Genomic DNA, 18,824 nt, shown 5'->3' with positions numbered 1-18,824 from the left:
ATTTGTAGTTTCCCGCATGGAATTGACAAAATGTTCTCTAAATATATACACAAACACAACACTGAAAAAGCAAACTGGGACAGATCTTCCCTTGGTTTAGCAGAATTTGTGAATTCCTCCTCCAGCATTGCCTTTTTGTTGTTATGTGGTTGCAATGTTTGATATATCACCACCAGAAACAACTTAGACAGCCCAAGTCCCATGGCCCAGTTGAGTTACCTCCCTGGGACTCATTTTGTGCCTCCCCGTTACTTATCCCTTCCGTGGGGGATCTGCTTTGTATTTTCCCCCCCTTGAAGGCCCAATTTTATGCTGCTTTTACAACTCCTTGGGACAAGGGGGTCTGTGTTACAAGCTAGTAAATTCACATTGCCTGGAATCCTCTACCCTCCTAAATCTCCAGTTACAGGATCATTGTCTTGGGGATGGAGACCTGCCCAGGGAGCCAAGAACTTTGACCCTTGGTTAATTTTCCTCACTCTTTATTTCTGCAACTTTCCTTGTTCTCACAGGTTCACATTTCAGCAGATTGTTTTATTAATTCTATTATTTTACAGCTAGAGAGCTATTGCATTTCTGTGTTTAAATTTTATTGTATGCTTTCTTATGGAACAGGGAATGAGAGCGAGGGAAGGGGAGGCTTACAATTTCAGTAGGAATTTTAATTAGTAAGCATAACCCAGTTAGAATCCAGCAGAAGAAAAACAAAACAAAACAGCTTTCCATACACAACATAGAACCCCAAAGTAATTTAAATTTCTCTTCCAACAGGCAAAATGTAAATTTGTTTCTTTGCTTGCCTTGTGTTCTGCCTTGTTGTATGAGTTATCGGAGATTTTGTTTCACCTTGCAAACAGCAAAGTTGTCTGATCTGGAAATATAACCATGAAACATCTGATTTGGAGACGGCTAGGAGTTCTCCAAACTGAAAACAAAAAACCATAAGGAATGAAAGCTGGGGTGGTGGTTGAAGTTGCCCATCAACAGCTGTTAGCACATGGGCAGCAGACAGGACACAGGTCACCTGTCAGTCTTCCCCAGTGTGGCGAGATGTATTTCTATTGAAATTATAGTAATTATTTCTACATTTAAATCTGTAAATACAAATTAGCCTGTGCACATTCTATCCTCTTTTATCTTATTTTTTGGTGACACTTTCCTCTTTTTTTGTCATTGCATAAGTGGCAACCCTACAGTTCATGTTTTCCTTTCTATGTGTTATCAATATCCTCTGATCTGGAAGCCTTGCCCCTTAATGCAGAAGATGCTAGCCCTGATTTGTTGAAGGATCTTCTATTTTAAGAGGCACCCCTCCCTTATTATTACAGGGCAGTTCCTGGTGTCCCTTGGTTCAAATTAAGCTTTAGAGCCTTATTTTTAAAAGCTGGCTTGACATAATGGATTCTGTCATGATGATGTGCAGCCTTTTTGTAAATAATTAATAATACAGTTCTGTAACTTGTGTGACCAGGCCATGTGTGAAATTTCCACACCTTTGAGCAAGGGGGAAGGATGGCATCTACTCATGCAACTCTAACCCAAGATTCTAGCCCTAGTGAGTGTAGAGCATGGGTAGGCAACCTAAGGCCTGTGGGCCGGATCCTGCCCAATCGCCTCCTCAATCCGGACCGCAGACATTCCGGGAATCAGCATGTTTTTACATGAGTAGAATGTGTGCTTTTATTTAAAATGCATCTCTGGGTTATTTGTGGGGCACAGGAATTTGTTCATATTTCCCCCCCAAAAAAAAAAAAATATAATCCAGCCCACTACATGGTCTGAGGGACGGTGGACCAGCCCACAGCTGAAAAAGGTGTAGAGCATAAGACGAGCTTCAGGCCAATGTCCCATCTAGTGCAGTATCCTGTTGTCACAGTGACCAACCAGATGCCTGAGGGAATCCTGCAAGCTGGACATTAGCACAACAGCACCTCTGCCCACCTGCAATTACCAGCAACTGGTATTCAGAGCTTTTCATAAATCTTCTCTATTTAATCAAGAAATAAAATCTGATTGTACATAAGCGTGTGAGTTTGTGTGTGCATGTGTGTGGCAGGCAAAGAGACGCCATTAGCTAAGAAATGAGGCAGAAATTACAGGTGATGCCATTCACCCTCCAGTATGGGCACTTGGTTCTGCCCCCAACCCCATGAGACTAAAAGAAGTTGTGAGGGGAGGGCAATTTCAGGGTAGAAGACCGGCAGAAATGAAAGGTTTAAGACCTGCCCCGCCTTCCGCAGCATGCCATCCCACATTGGAGATTGGAACCTGGGCAAATGCCCTTGGTTAAAAATATTTTTGTGTTGGGTGTGTGTGAGACTGTAATGAGCATCAAGCGTAGTTTCAGCGCAGTTTTCTAGTACTTTGCACTCTAGAAATCTGTCGTTCGTTGGTCATGCACTTCTGTGACCAATTTTAGTTTCACTGTTGGCAGATGCAGTCCTTTTCGCTTTAGCACAGTTATTCAAGATGGTCTATGGTGAGTGCATCTTGTGCCAGGTTTACAGCACAGATTCTCCCCTCTCTCCCCCCTCGCCCCCGTTCATGGTTTAAAGCCCACACTCATGGCCCTGTCTGCAGAGGAAGTTTTGGCCTAGGCAAGCGATGGATTTCTTTTTCACGCCCAATTTGAGCTGATTTATTTTAGTCTGGGATGTGATGGGAGGTTGCCAGGGTTCAAGGCCAGCCCCCAAAGAGCTTGTCTTCCCCATCCCATCTTTTTATAAACTTCTACGGAGCTGAGTGTCGATGTCCTGGAGACGGAGTGTTATGCCAGATTCCCAACTGATGAGTGGCCAGGATACATTTGCTTTGGTGCGTTTTGCTGGCACAGCTTCCTTCGTCTTCACAGATGGAAAGGCATAGCCCACAAAGGAAGCAGCCTGCCTAGTGGAGGCATGGTAACCCTGGCGAACAGAAACCAGCATGTAAAGAATGTATCTGGACCCAGGACATACTTAATGCATCATATTTAGTGAACTGTGTTTAACATCTTAGATATAGACTGCTTTTCAAAGGGGGGGGGAATTCCCATAACAATTTGCAAACTATAAATAACAAAAATTAAAAACTAGATACAGCTAGAAGGAAAGGTGAAGCATTACAAAAGTGATGCCAAACCCTCCAACACCCTGGCCCATCCAGTGCCAGAGCCACCAGCATCAGTAGGACCAAAGAGGGAGCTACAGTGGTGCCCCGCAAGACGAATGCCTCGCAAGACGGAAAACCCGCTAGACGAAAGGGTTTTCCGTTTTTGAGCTGCTTCGCAAGACGATTTTCCCTATGGGCTTGCTTTGCAAGACGAAAACATCTTGCAAGTGTTCCGATTTTTTTTCACTCCCCCCCTTTTCTAAGCCGCTAAACCGCTAATAGCCTTTTAGCTGCTAATCCGCTAATCCTTTAATAGCCGCTAATCCTTTAATAGCCGCTAAACCGCTAATAGCGCTAAGCCGCTAATAGGGTTGCTTCGGAAGACGAAAAAACCGCTAGACGAAGAGACTCGGGGAACGGATTAATTTCGTCTTGCGAGGCACCACTGTATTTGAGTGAGGGGCAGTTTGGAGGATCCAAAGGATCCAATAGCTGACACACCTGATTCACCCCCAAACCAGGAAGAAGTTTGAACATGCTCAGGAGCATATCAAAATCCCCCTCTCCCATTTTCTTCCTATTGTTTCCAAGATACTGGATATGGTGGTTGAACCACCATCGGATTTTGCCCCACTCCTTAGGGTTGCAGCCTTAGTTAATTCATTGTTTGGATTTTAGTAGATTAACTAGTAACTTTTATATAAAAGTGATAATAGTTTTGCAGCAAAAATGCATGATTTCTTTGTTTTTAGATTCTACATGTTTCTTTTTTATATATAAAAATTTTTATTGGTTTTACAGATTTTTTAGGACAATACAAACATATAAAAAGACATACAAACACGTATAGTTTCATAACCTTTTTTCATAAACCGTGTTTCTCCGACTTCCCCATACCTCCCCTTTCTGCATCCCAATGTCCAAGAAGTTTTTAGCAACTCTAAATACATCTGTCAGTCCTCTGTCCTCTTACTCTTTTCTTCATCTAATCTTATTTCGCTGTAACCCTTTCTTACTCAAACCTCGACATTCTAACATTCAGCAAGTTTATAATAGTCCTTAAGGTAAATCTTAAATTTCTTCCATTCTTCTTCCGCCGTCTCCTTTCCCCGATCGCGGATTCTGCCAGTCATCTCAGCTAGTGTCATATAGTCCATCACTTTCATCTGCCGTTCTTCCAAGGTGGGTAGATCTTGTGTCTTCCAATATTTTGCGATGAGTATTCTTGCTGCTGTTGTAGCATACATAAAGAAAGTTCTGTCTTTCTTTGACACCACTTGGCCGACAATGCCCAAGAGGAAGGCCTCTGGTTTTTTAAGAAAAGTACATTTAAATACCTTTTTCATTTCATTATATATCATTTCCCAGAAAGCCTTAATCTTCGGGCATGTCCACCAAAGGTGATAGAAAGTACCTTCAGTTTCTTTACATTTCCAACACTTATTATCAGGCAAATGATAAATTTTTGCTAGCTTGACTGGGGTCATGTACCACCTGTAAACCATTTTCATAATATTTTCCTTTAAGGCATTACATGCCGTAAATTTAATACCGGTGTTCCACAACCATTCCCAGTCAGCAGACATGATGTTATGACCAATATCCTGTGCCCACTTAATCATAGCCGATTTAACTGTTTCATCTTGTTTATTCCATTTCAACAGCAAATTATACATTCTTGACAAGTTCTTAATATTGGGTTCTAACAATTCAGTTTCTAATTTTGATTTTTCCACCTGGAAGCCAATTTTCCTGTCCTGTTTGAAGATCTCCATTATTTGGAAATATTGAAGCCAATCTTGTACTTTAGATTTCATTTTCTCATAGCTTTGTAATTTCAATTTATCTCCCTCCTGTTCCAAGATTTCCCAATACTTCGGCCATCCGACCTCCATATTGAGTTTCTTCACTGCCTTAGCCTCCACGGGTGAGACCCATCTAGGGGTTTTGTTTTCCAACAGATCTTTATATCTTATCCAGACATTTAGATTCTACATGTTTCACAGCAGGCATCATCTTGGAAGAAGCATTCTTTCAGGTGTGAAAGAAGAGGGGAAATCCTTCTTCTAAGTTAGCACTTGAACATCCATATGCTTACTTGCATTAAAAGCAATATATTTATTTGAAAACATTTGCAGTTAATCAAATTGATAAAATGTTTTCATTCTCCACCAGTTCTACAAACTACACTGTGGTACAGTTCACATCCAGACAACTTGTTTACTGAGCATTTGTCCTGTGGGGTGGTTAAAGTACGTTGTCCATTCATTCTGCTTTGTTTGCAGGGAAGTTATATGACATTGGGTCAAGTAAGTTCTACCCCACGCTTTCCATCCATTTTCCTTTCATTCTCCAATTTCAGTGGTGGTGGGGGTAATGAGTGTGATCCACAAGAGTACCACATCATCTTTCATTGCTCAACCTGAATTTGGCAGCATGGGGGTTGAATTCCACCTCAAAATTGCAACAGCCTTGAAGCACTCACAGACACCTTTACCGTTAAGATTCATATATACTACCCTGTGCAATGAGATAATGAGAAACCTGCCTATATTGCAGTTGGCCAGACTCAAGACACAGCATGAGCCCCACCCATGTTTGCACAGCCATCCAGGCCTCTGAGACAAAATGACTTGCTCAACGATATACTTTATTGTACACTGCATTTTGTGGAAGTGGATTATGTGTATCAGAGGCATATGGGGCTTCGTTTGCACTGCAATTCTAAGCCAGTTTGCTTCTCTAAGGGGCCCTGGAGGTTTTATTATTTTCTGTGTCTTTTAGAGTTTAGGAGAAGAGCACTTGTTTTTATGAAACATTGTTTTATGGGGATTTGTCTAAAAGGAGAGAAGAAGCCCATATTAAGATATCTCAGCTGTAAAAATATGTTTTCTGCTGTATAAAAAGAAAGCTGAAGCAGGGGGATCATGGAGGGATGTGGAATAGTCTGAATCAGCAGTTTGATTTTCCCCCCTTACCTGGTATGACCTAAATGTTTGTGGCTCTCTGGCTCTGCTCCTTTTTGTATTTTTCTTCTCTGCTAGATAGAGTTAAATGGCAGCCTATGTGAAATAATCATAAAATGAAGACCCAGGAGACCTGGGCTCCAATCCCCACTCAGCCATGAAGAAGAACAGTGGCTGAACCTCAATCTAGTCACAGTCTCACTGTTACCTACCTCGCAGGATTGTTGGAAAGATAAAATGGGGGAAGGACTGTGTGCACTGCCTGGATAAAAATGTAATAAATCTATAAACATACTCACCTACAAAGTGGTGTGTTCATGCATTGCTGTATTGCTGTAGTGCGTTACCAAATTGCTACTACTTCCATAATATTTATTCAACTTATTTTCCTCCCACTCTTCCTCCCAAAGGAACTCAGGGTAACAGACACAATACTGAGTTTTGAATTTCTGGTTCATTCCTGTGTTAAACCATTGTTGACTGTATTCCTAGTTTTACGTTTTTGGCTCAAGGTGCTGTCTATATTCATACTTTTGGCTGGCTTGTTTTGTTTGTTTGGTCACCCAAGTCCAAACAACCGATTAAGATTCTGCTGGTTTGGGGCCCTGTACAACTCATGAGTACAGTTTCATGAGAAGAAGTTGTTAAAAGTTTCTTAGCATTTCCCATCATGTTAAGCAGAGCTCTCGTCTCCTTGAGGACATTTTGCTTTCTGTATCAAGTCAGTGGCATAGCTGGGATACACTTCATGGCTCTGACGTTATGACTGCCTGAAATGAGTCTGTGAAGGGTTGCCAGGCCTCACTGGCCCTTTGCTGGCACCTGACCATTTAGGCAGGCCCCAATTCTCACCAACCACGCAATGACTGCAGAGGAGACCACATTTGGATATTGCCTGTGGGAGAAGAAGGCTGAGAGAATCCCCATCAGCTGCCTGATGGCAGAGAAGGAGCCCAGCTGCCGTACCTTAGGTAGAAAGAAGGGAGGAGAGACCGGGAGGATATAAAATACCTCAGAGAGCGGGAAAGGGGAAGCCTAATGGAGACACAGAAAAAATGCTAGGCAATTTCTAAACAAAGTACCTCTACAGAGACTGGGGAAAGGCAGTCTTTGCTTCTGATGTGTTCTGGTATGTTGCAAGGCTACTGGACCACAGACAGCTCTAGATGAGCAACTTGTTGTAATACAGACTAGGAGCAGACTAAAGCCTTTTATGCCTCTGTCTCCAGATTGCCGTATTTTTTGCTGCATAAGGTGCACCTGACCATAAGGTCACCTACTTTGGGGGGGGGGAATTCTGTCCCTTCCCCCACCTCCTGCATAAGTCAGGGATAGCCGTGCGAAGCCTCCCAGGGCAGCGGCTTTCCCCCACCGGCTTTCCCCCCCACCAGCCCCAAAGAGCAGGGCTCCCTGCTGTTCCCCAGGGCTGGGGGGGGGACCTGGGCTTCCCCCGCCAGCCCCACAAGCTCTGGGAGCAGTGGGAAGGCTGCGCGCAGCCTTTCTGCTGCTCCCCGACCTGTTCTTTGGGGCTGGCGGTGGGGGAAAGCCAGGCTTCCCCGTCCACCAGCCCCGGGGAGCAGCGGGCAGGCTGCAGGGGAAGCCCGCCCCCCCCCCAGTCCCAGGGACCACACATTCGCTCCATAAGACGCACAGACATTTCCCCTTAGATTTTAAGAGGAAAAAAGTGTGTCTTATGGAGAGAGAAAACGGTACCTCTTCTAGACTGCACCCCCTTGAGAGCACTTCAGAGCCTTAAATGGCCAGCGGTCTGGCGTAAAGATTAGCCCTCCTCCTTCATTCCATAGCATCCCTCCTGATGCTGGCTAGCTGGCTGGCAATATGCAGTGGGAGGCATCTGGTTCTTCAGTCTCAGGGGAAGGTTCCATCAGGGTCCAGGCTGTGGCACTATGGGCCCTGGTGGTCTGTCTGAAAGATTACTTGGGGAGTTAATGTCCAGCTACCTCAGGTGCAGTGTCTCCCTATCCTGCACAGTTAGCTCTCTGCCCTGTCCCAGACTTGCCCTGCCCATCTGTTGCCTCTGCAGCCTCTGACCCTGTCCAGATCATTGCTGGATAGAATAACAGAAACAGAGAATTGTAGAGTTGGAAGGAGTCCTGAGGGTCTTCTAGTCTAACTCCCTGCAATGCAGAAATCTCAACTAAAGCATCCATGGCAGGTGGCCACCCAACCTCTGCTTAAACTCCTTCAATGAAGAAGAGTCCACCACCTCTCAAGGTTGAACAGCTCTTACCATCAGAAAGTTCTTCCTGATGTTCAGTTGAAACCTCATTTCTTGTAACTTGAATCTATTAGTTCAGGTCCTACCCTCCAGAGCAGGAGAGAACAAGCTTGCTCCAATTTCTATGTGACAGCCCTTATCTCCTCTCAGTCTCCTCTTACCCAGGCTAAACATACCCAACTCTCTCAAGTGTTCCTCATAAGACTTGGTTTCGTTAGTCCATCTAGCTGAATATTGTCTGCACGCCCAGTTGATTAAACCAGGGGGACTGTTGGTCAAAATAAAAATGGCAGGGGCAGTGATGCAGCACTGAATATGCTGTTGTCCATCTCCAGCCTATTAGTGCTCATGAGTAAATGGAGACCCTGTTAGGCAGAATCCCTGGGTCTAGCTGTTGATGTGCACCTGACTAGGGCAAACCTTATGGACCTGCTTTCAGCAAGCCATCTTATATGCATAACAAGGAAACTCATGGCTATGTATTCATTGTTTTTGACTACTGGCTTCCAATTGGGTTGTGATAAATGAGCTTTGTTGAGTTGCTGCTTGTACTGGCCTTCCACATGCAGAAGGTCCTAAATTCAATCCTTGGCACCTCTGGTTTAAAAGATCAGATAGCAGTGAATGAACAAAGATCTCCACCTGAGAGCCTGAAGAGCCACTGCCAATCAAAGGGGAGAATAGTTTGAGCTAGTATATGGCAGCTTCCTGTGCTCTTTTGTTGTTTGAATCCCATTCAGCTCCACACTGTTGAAAGGTAAAACAAACAAACAAGGAAAATTATAATGAATAGTAAAGGCCTTGATGTATATTTACCTTTCATTTGAAGCCTACTTGGTTTGGGATTCTGCCTGTTCTGCGGCTTGAGGGATTGGTATGAAGAAAACCTTGAAAGAGGAGAGAGAGAAACAGCTACACAGACAAAATCTCAGAGTCATCTGCAGTAGCAAGGTCCTTATTGTTTTGGTAAGGGCAAGATTTAAAGGTGGGGGACAGTGAAAAATATAGTTTCCTGTTGTTAGATTCAACCTTTGAACATCGTACTTTGGGTTGCATTTAATAGCAGCATTTCTCCATCATCTTCTCTGTTCCCACTCCCCAAAAATGCAAGTAGCTAAGTGTGCAGCAGAAGTACCTCCCAAAAAAACTCAGTTGGGGGGGGATTCAATAAACAACCCAGTGAAGAGGGCTGAGTATGCTCAGTTGCCATGGATTTCCTATTGTTTATAGTACATATCCAATATCTCATCTATGCTGAGTAAGAAGGAGGCATCACGAGAGAGGAATCTGTTTGATAGTAATCTAATGATCAGGTGAATATTGAATAAAGTTTGGATTGGAAGCCACCCTTACCAACTTGCTTTCGTAGGTGGTTATGATTCAGTTCCCAGGAAAGCTGTCTTCACAAGTCAGGGATCAGGCAGTCACACAGAGACTTGAAGATTTGTAAAAAATACCAAATTTAGGAATGCTCCTGTTCAGGGTTTTAGCCTGCTAGCAATGTTCTTTTCCAGGATAGTCCATTGTATCCTCTCTTCTACCTAGAAGATCAGCTAGCAGTTCTTTCCCCACTCATGTCCTTCCACAATGTGCTTGCTCTAGGGCAGCCTTCTGTGTTGGCCGGGGCCGATAGGAGATGTGGTCCAAAAGAGCTGGAGGGCTCCAGGTTGTCAAAGGCTGTTCTAGGTCTACACCAGGCAAGTCCAAAGTCAATTTCGGGGGCTTAATCTGGCCCACCAGTCAGTTTGATCCGACCCCTGTGGCAGTTTGTTTTCCTGAGGTAAAATCCCCCCCAAGCCCCCCAACAACTTCAACCCTAAAAAAGGGTCAATAACCAATGGTTGACCCATTGGTCGGCCCTCACAGCCCTTCACTTCATCAAATCTGGCCCTCTTTGAAAAAAATTTGGACACCACTGTATGCTGTACATTTCACTGAAAAATTAGTCTCACATGGAGCCTCAAAAGTTGCTGGGGTTTGGTTTTTTCCTTTAAAGGAAAGGTGATAGGTCTTATTCCTCCTGGGGTCCCATGTAGCTTGCATTAATTCTTGCCCTCCACCAGCTTCCTCTCTGAGCGAGGAGCCATTTCCTCTGCTGGTGACAAGGGGGCAGTTTGTGCAGAAACCTTGGGAGACATGGAAGGAAGCAGCCAACACACACTCTTTCCCTCAGATCATTGGAACGTCAGCTGCAGCCCTTGCCACCTTTTGGCCGGGTGAGGGCAGGAGCCCTCTTCTCAAAGGTAAAAGTAATAAAAGGAGACTTAATATACATCATTTGGGTTAGACGAGGAATGACATTGCTACTAAAGATCTTTCAGGTTCCCGCCAAGCCCACATAGCATTCAAATCACTTCCATGTGGGGACCAATCTGCATCGCTACCCGCTGTTAAAACTCTTCTTCCTCTTTCTTCATGGTGTATTTTTTCCCCCTCCCCCCGCTCCCATTTCAGCTCAGGAAATTCCAATCAAATCCAGGCAAGGAGTAGCTTTCTTCATTCCTTCGGAGGCAGGAAAAGGCCGAGGTCTTTAATTTTTATTAATGGCGATTGTGGTTCAATTAGTCCACAGCACTTTTGGTGTTCTGTGTCATTAAACCTGTCAGAAAATAAACTGTCCTTTGCTTCATACAGGCCTCATTTGAAGCCTGTGCCTCGGAAAATGTCGCAAGAGTTGAAGGCAGTATTTATAGAAGGCCCTTTAATTTTACACAAGTGGGCACTTTAGCAAGCGTCTGGCATTACTGAGCATCATAAGCAGTCAAGGTTACTCATAAGTACTTGACCAAACAAACTCCTGTTGACGTTTTAAGAAGCACCACAGCGGAGAGTTACTAGCTCTGGCGATACTCCAAGTGAGGGAATTGTGTCTCTGACATAGTCATTTTTCAAGTCGCCAAACACAACAGGGTTTCTTCACAGCCCCTCTTCAAGCCAGAGGGTTTCAAAGGCAGCACAGTGAGGCCTTGGCTTTGGAATCAGAGACGCTCTCAAGAGCCAATTCCCAAGCGCACACATTTTTTGCTGGAGGAAATCCTGCTCAGTCGAAAGACGTGATAATAACCCTCAGCTTGGTCATCCCCTCCACCCCACTGTTGCTTCATTATGATCTCATTAAAGGGTAGGTGGTGGTGGTGGATGAATCTGTAAGGAGCGTTCTAGAGTGGGTGTCATTTACTTCAGAGGCATATTTGCTGTGGCCGGCATAACAGCTAGACCTGTTCCTGGAAATACTAAGGGATAGCTTAGTTGCTCTCACCCATGCCTTGGTAACCTCAAAATTGAACTGCTGTAATGCACTCTGTGTGGGGCTACCCTTAAGACTGGTTTGGAAGTTGTAGCTGGGGTCGAACCCAGCGGCTACAATGCTGAGCAGGGTATCTAGCCATGTACATATAGCTCCTGTGCTGGAGGGGCTGCACAGACTGCCAGTTTGCTACCAAGCCAGTTGTAAGAAGTCCTTGATAGCAGATAAAGCCCTGAAGTAATCTTCAACCTTGGGTCCGCAGATGTTGTTGGACCGCAACTCCTGTCATCCCCTGCCAGCTAAGCTCAAGGTCAGGAGTGGTGAGAGTTGTATTTCAGGAACAAATGGGGGAACCGAGGTTGAAAAGCACTGCACTTGGGACCAAATTACCTGAAATAGATCTGTGAGTTCATTTAAAATAATCAGAGAATGCAATGCTGATCGTGCAACAGCCTGCAGAGAAGCATCTGGTGGAAAGACAGTGGCAGGCATTCTCTGCAGGGGTCCCTACCGTATGGAATGAAGAGGGCCCTGTGATATTGTCTTGCGAACCGCTCTGAGATCTTTCATTGAAGGGGCAGTATAGAAATCTAATAAATAAAAGTATAGAAATGTAATAAAAAAATAAACAAATAAAATAAAAGTAGGATGGGCATCCACAGTGGTTTGTTTCTACCCTATGTCAGGTTTTTGTTAGTTATGCAACACTGTGGGTGCTTTACAACGGTGCTCTTATATTGCTGTTTTGTAAAACACAGCTAAAAAAAACTTTAGCTGTGTACACACCATACATTTAAAGCACATTTCTCGTCCCCAGAGAATCTTGGGAACTGTAGAGAGCTAGAATTCCCAGCACCTCTAGCAAACTACAGTTCCCAGGATTATTTGATTTAAATGCACGGTGTGTACTCAGCCTGTGAGTTGTGGTTTGTCCTACTGAAAAGCAACCTAGGAATGTTTTTGAATGAATAAATATGTGCTTGGGCTGTTTTTGAAACAAGCGGCCTGATTTAAAAGACGTGGTTGCATGGATTCTTCCCCAAGCCCTCAGGAGTCAGCTATGCATTCACGATGTATCTACACTAGGGCAGTGTTTCCCAACCGGTGTTCCGCGGCACACTAGTGTGCCGCGGGACGTTGCCTGGTGTGCCGTGGGAGGGAGGCGGGCGAGTCGGGCGGCGAGAGGCGGGGCGGCGGCGGCGAGGATCCGCGTCGAGCCGGGGGCGGCTCCGCGGTGGTGGTGCTGAGGTTTCTCTCTCCATTCTCCCCTCACACACACACACAGGAAATAACACAGGATCAGCTGACAGGACCCGGCCAATGGGGCGGCGGTGGGGCAGCGCGCGCAAAAGGGAGGAGCGCGAGACAGCGGACGAGGAGGAGGCCGGCATGTCCGGGCAGCAGCAGCAACAACAGCAGCAGCAACTCCCGGCGACGGCTCCTCAAGCCCCGGGCAACCCTACTCCCTCACCGGCCTCGGCCGCCCTCCTGCTCCACCCGCCGCCGCCTCCCCCGCCGCCACCGGCCACCTCGGCCCCGCCGCCGCCCCTCCTCCGCCCGCTATCGCCGCCACCACCACAACAGCCGCCGCCGCCTCAGCTGGGCCCATGCCTGCCGGGAGCGGCAGCAGCAGCAGCAGCGCCCCGGCACCCTTCCCTCACGGCGGCGACCCGGCCCTGAACGAGCAGGAGAAGGAGCTCAAGCGGCGCCTCAAGCAGCTCTACCCGGCCGTGGACGAGCAGGAGGCGCCGCTGCCGCGCTCCTGGAGCCCGAAAGACAAATTCAGCTACATCGGCCTCTCGCAGAACAACCTGCGCGTCCACTACAAAGGTAGAGGGACGGAGGGAGGGCGAGGCCGAGGCCACCGCCATCCCCAGGCCCCCTCCGCCTCTTCCTCCGAAAGGCAGGCTGAGAAACTCCCAGGGAAGCTCTGAACGTCTCCCCCGAAACCGTCGGGAGGCTTCGGTTGTTGCCTTTCTCCGCCGAGGTCGGTGGACCCCGAGCCTAGGCTTCCTTCCCGCACCCCGCTTTCCGAAGACCGCACACCAGTTGGGCCAGTACATATTCCCCTCCCGTGACTGGAGCGGAATAGCCCTTTCTCTTCTTCCCCAACCCTTGTCGTTGGAGGAGTCCCTCAGTCCCTCGCTTTGCTGCCTCCTCCCCCCCACCCCCAAAGCTTGGAGGTTCCCCGGCAAGGGGGAGGGGAAAAAATTAAAACTTGCACTTTCGTGCGTCCCTCCCGGCGTGACGCTGCGCGCTGACGTCACGGGGCTGTAATGGTGGTGTGCCTCGAGATTTTTTTCATCAAACAAGTGTGCCTTTGCCCAAAAAAGGTTGGGAAACACTGCACTAGGGTAATCTGCCCACACTGTTCCTTGCAGTGGCCTGATACAAAGGAGATTTAGGGAGGGGCCAGTCTGCCCATGTTCAACAGATGTATAAAACGGGGTTGACAGGTACCACATGTCATGCTAGCTGAAATTCCCACTTCATCTCAAAATGATACAGGAATGCAGTTGCAGAGCCAGTGTGGTGTAGTGGTTAAGAGCGGTAGTCTCGTAATCTGGGGAACCGGGTTTGCGTCTCCGCTCCTCCACATGCAGCTGCTAAGTGACCTTGGGCTAGTCACACTTCTCTGAAGTCTCTCAGCCCCACTCACCTCACAGAGTGTTTGTTGTGGGGGAGGAAGGGAAAGGAGAATGTTAGCCGCTTTGAGACTCCTGAAGGGGAGTGAAAGGCGGGATATCAAATCCAAACTCCTCCTCCTCCTCCTCCTCCTCCTCCTCCTCCTCCTCCTCCTCCTCTTCTTCTTCTTCTTCTTCTTCTTCTTCTTCTTCTGTATCTTGTCTCCATCTGTCTGCACAGCAGATGGGGTGTTATTGTCAGCAATGTGAAGGGCGCATTCTAGGAGAGGCAACAACAGATACAGGGTCTTCTGCGTGGAGGAGCATGGATAGAAAGCCCTCAGTAAAATAATTTGGCAGCATCAAGAACCAGTGGCTACAAAGGAGAACTGGGGTGTTGGAGAAGTGGGGAAAACACTGGGGAATTTTGCTCAGGTGCAGGGAACCTTTTTGAGCCAGAGAGCCACAGGCAGGGCCAGAACCAAAAGTGGGCAGAGAAAGAAATGTGGACTTCTGGATATTAAGCTGACCTCTTCTACACAGGCTTTCACCCAGACACCTTTCTCTCTTCCATCGAGGTTAGCAAGAAGCATATCAGATCTCAAGGGCACATTCCAGCCAGGCAAAAACACTCAGGGAGGGTGCACAGCAGGGCTAGTGGCTTGGGAGGGTGTTTCGCCCAGTGGGCCGTAGTTGGTTCCAGGGCCTGAGGTTCCCCATCCCTGCTCTAGCAAAATCTCTCTCACACACACATACACCTGCTTTGTTTTTGCTAAAAATACCCAAGGAACAGCTTAGAGATCTTCTCAAAAGGTGATTTTGCTGTCACGTTTTGTTTGCAGAGAGACTACCAACAAAGCCACGATGCTCCATGAAGTAACCTTGTGGCTGTTGCTGGTGGTTGGCATCTCCACGGTGACTGGAGGGGGAGCTGGAGGTGGTTATGGGCAGATCAAATACATGCAGCCTGTGGTGAAAGGACCTCTCGGCCCTCCATTTCGGGAAGGCAAAGGGCAGTACATAGGTAAGTAGCCTTCGGGTGCACAGAGTCCAGAGGAGGCTGAAGTGGGAGGGGGGTGTAGAGTTTTATCTTGAAGGAACAACAACTCCCAGGCCCAGGCCTCTTACTGTTTTTATCTACTTAAAATGTTCAGATTACTTTTACAGTGGTACCTCGGGTTAAGAACTTAATTCATTCCAGAGGTCTGTTCTTAACCTGAAGCACCACTTTAGCTAATGGGGCCTCCCACTGCCACTGTGCCGCCAGAGCATGATTTCTGTTCTCATCCTGAAGCAAAGTTCTTAACCTGAGGTACTATTTCTGGGTTAGTGGAGTCTGTAACCTGAAGCGTATGTAACCTGAAGCGTATGTAACCCGAGGTACCACTGTATTCTTCTTACCAGTAGCCCTGAGAACTTGGCTATAGGTTGGCATATAACTGATAATTTTTTAAAAAATTGTTGCCTTCATCTTTCCATGTTTAATGTTAGCTTCACACCTCCTCTGCCTAGACCCCACAGTAATTATGGTGATTCCATCCCTGCCCTTTTCTCCTACAAGTAGAAACCATAGTTAACGGAGAAGGTGTTTAAGTTCTAAGTGGTAGTTGCTAGGAGAAAGGAGGCCATCATGCTGTGTCTCCCAGTGCTGGTTGCTAGGTGATGAAGAGATTGGGCCATTTTGGTTGTCTCACAGTGGTGCCTAAGAGTGTGTGGCACTGTGTCTGTTGACTAGCAGAGGTTGCCTGGAGGCCATAAGGCTGCAGTGTGTGGTCTGCATTCGTGATGGTGGTAGTTAGGCCACAGAATGTCTGAAGAAGCGAGTGGTACTATTGCTTCCCTTGACTGGAACACTGTACTTCTGTTGATGCAGGCTAGAATAGCATTTGCCTTGTTTTGCTGCTGCATCAAACTGTTGACTCACATGAAGCTTGTAGTCTACTAAGGCCCCCTAAGACCCCTTTTCACATGTACTACAGGAAAGCCAGGTGTCCCCCATCTTATATTTATTCAGCTGGTACATTTGTCTCTGTGGAAATTCATTTTGTTAGTTTTGGCCCAGTGTGGGCCAAACTTCTAAGATCATCTTGATTCCTGATTCAGTCTTCTGTGGCATTAGCTACCCCTCCCAGTGTGATATCATGTGCAAATTTGATGAGCAACCCCTCCATTCCTTTATCCCTCTCATTTATAAAGTTGTTGAACAACAATGGGCCCAGGATAGAATTGTGTGGCACCCCACTTTTCACTTTTTTTCAGGATGATGAGGAACCATTAGTGAGCACTCTTTAGGTTCAGTCAACCAGCTACAAATCTACCTAGCCATTACCTTGTCCAGCCCACATTTTACCAGCTTTTCTGCAAGAATAATGGGGAACATTGTCAAAAGCCTTACTGAAATCAAGATCCACTATGTCCACAGCATCCCCCTGATCCACAAAGCTTGTAACTTTATCAAAAACACACAGGAGGTTCATCTGGCATGACTTGTTTTTGAGAAACCCATACTGGGTCTTAGTAACCAGGAGCGGAGGAAGGGGGTGCGGTGGGGGTGGACTGCCCCAGGTGTCTTTGCTGAGGGGGGTGACATTTGGTGCACTGCCCGCCCGCCCGCGACTCCCAAGCCTACCCCAAGTTGTCGGGGGGAAGGGGGAGCTGCGCCGCTTTGCCAGCAGCATTTTCCCCTTCCCCCTTTGTTTTGACAGCTGGGGGAGGCTTGGGAGTCGTGGGCATTCGGTGTGCTGAATGCCCACCATTGGCAGCTTGCTCCGCCCCCAGCTGCAGGGCGCACACGCCGCTCCGTGCACCCAAGCGGCTATCCCGCGCCTGGGAGGGCACCCTCCGTACCCTGCCCCCCTTGGGAGCGTGCCCGTCCTGGGCAGCGCAGGCATATGCTCCGCCGCTGATGACAGCATCCTTTTTTCCTATGTGCTCACATATCAATCTAATCTAGGACCTTTCTTGGTATCGGTGTCAAGCTAATCATTTGGGAGTTTCCTGGGTCTACCCCCCAACCCTTTTTGAAGGTGGGGTAAAAAGAAGATTCAGGAAACTACCGACCAGTCAGCTTGAGGGAACCACAAGGGAGCAAACCTTTTCTGTGGTGGCTCAACACCTATGGAGCCTCCCAGTAGAGCTGGGGTTGGCTTCTGTCTTTTTGTAAAGCCTTGAAGTCTGATTTGCATTGATTGGTCCTTCCCCTGTGTAGTTTATGAAAATAAGTTGCTATATCATCGTATTACTGGAATCGTGAGTCTGTTTTGATTGCTTTAAATTTATTTTTATACTTTCTTTATATGTAAATACATACATATACAGTACGTGTGTGGGTGGGTGGGTGGGTGGGGGTGTGGTCTTTTCCCTTGGTATTACTGATACTGATTGTTTTTTGCATGCACTTTTTATTGTTGAAAGATTATTTGAATGGGATTTCCCCAGAAAAGCAGCATACAGATATCTAAAAATAAAAAAGCTGATGTAAAGCAGATATAAGTTCACAGTGCAGTTGTGCGAATAGAGGTTAGCTCTGCTCCCTTCAGATGATGGAACAACAGTTGTGGCTGTTTCTAGGCATGTGCACGCACACACACATTATTCAGCCTGAGGCTTGTCAGATCTCAGGACATGCTGAACCTTATTGCTTTCCCTGAAAAGGCTTGGGTTCTCATATCAGTTCCCTTAGTATTTACTGTGGTTACATGGCAATGGCATCACAACCCAAGGTGATTGGAGAGTGCAGTGGTTGGAGTGCTGGACTGGGAAGGCATGGGTTTAGACTTGCCCCTGTCCCCCATGTGTTCTGGACAAGACACCACCTTTGACTCTATTGTTGTTGAGAGTGTAGGTGCTGTACTATGGGACCAGGGTGTGATATTGGCGTTTTCTGTGACAGGAGATGTAATTATCTTTTTTATTATTTCCCCCCTTCTTATAATAAAAAGCTAGCTGAGTAAGTGGGTTCCAATTTCTGCAATGTAGCTGGGAAGAATATTTTAATTTGCTCCCCTGTTCTGAACCCCGCCCCCCCCCCCCGCACCCTGGCCTTGCTTCAGTTTATGAGCTACAAAAGGGACTCCTGTGTATTTTGCCTCAAACTGCAAAATAACTGCGGCAGGGCAGGATGCAGGTCTGAAACGCTGGTGTGGGCCAGCAAAGGAGATACACTGTAGAATATATGGTGCCCAGTAAAACAATTCACCTTTTGTTTTGCCTAGAGGTGGAATACGACTCCCAGGAGCCTTTGCACTTCTGCTGGCTCAAGTGGGTTTGCATTGGCGGGGGAGCCTAGGAATATGTCTCTGTTTGAGTGCTTCCTTTGATTGGCTTGCCATCGTGTTCATGCAGGTGTTGGTTTGGAGAGCGAGACCATTGGACAGGAAGCCTGGTGTGCTTTTCAGCTAAGGAAAGGCAGGCAATCAAGGCAGGCCACCCAGAGAGGAGAGGAAACTGGGGCCCAGGCTGGCAGGACATTGTTTCCTGCTGCAGTAGCCTGAGTTTTTGGGTTTTTCCTTCCCTCTGGGGTACCTGCTGGAGACAGCCACAGCTAAAGGCAGGATGTTGAGTGGAATGGATGTGCCATAACAACGTCCCCTTCAGGAAAACGGAGGATGCGTACACACTCCAATATAGTCTGCATCCAGTGCACTTCCACTTCTGGT

The 18,824-nt window shown here is 46.9% G+C and overlaps 1 protein-coding gene across 4 annotated transcripts in view; it reads left to right on the top strand.

Moving 5' to 3' along the window:
- COL8A2 (collagen type VIII alpha 2 chain) overlaps positions 1–18,824 on the top strand; it is a 154,820-nt gene that overhangs the window by 122,772 nt on the left and 13,224 nt on the right. For 3 of the 4 annotated variants that reach the window (XM_082230771.1, XM_082230772.1, XM_082230773.1), the window contains one exon: positions 15,009–15,190. In XM_082230771.1, coding sequence (XP_082086897.1) covers positions 15,031–15,190 — 160 coding nt within the window. In that variant the 5' untranslated portion in view covers positions 15,009–15,030. Of the gene's footprint in view, positions 1–10,369; positions 10,539–15,008; positions 15,191–18,824 lie in introns of those variants that run through there. The other variant, XM_082230774.1, reaches the window with a different exon arrangement.

This window comes from Podarcis vaucheri, assembly GCF_965113315.1.
Source record: "Podarcis vaucheri genome assembly, chromosome: 7".
NCBI lineage: Eukaryota > Metazoa > Chordata > Lepidosauria > Squamata > Lacertidae > Podarcis > Podarcis vaucheri.
Note: the sequence above shows the minus strand (reverse complement) of the source record. Positions and strands in the feature narration are given on the sequence as shown.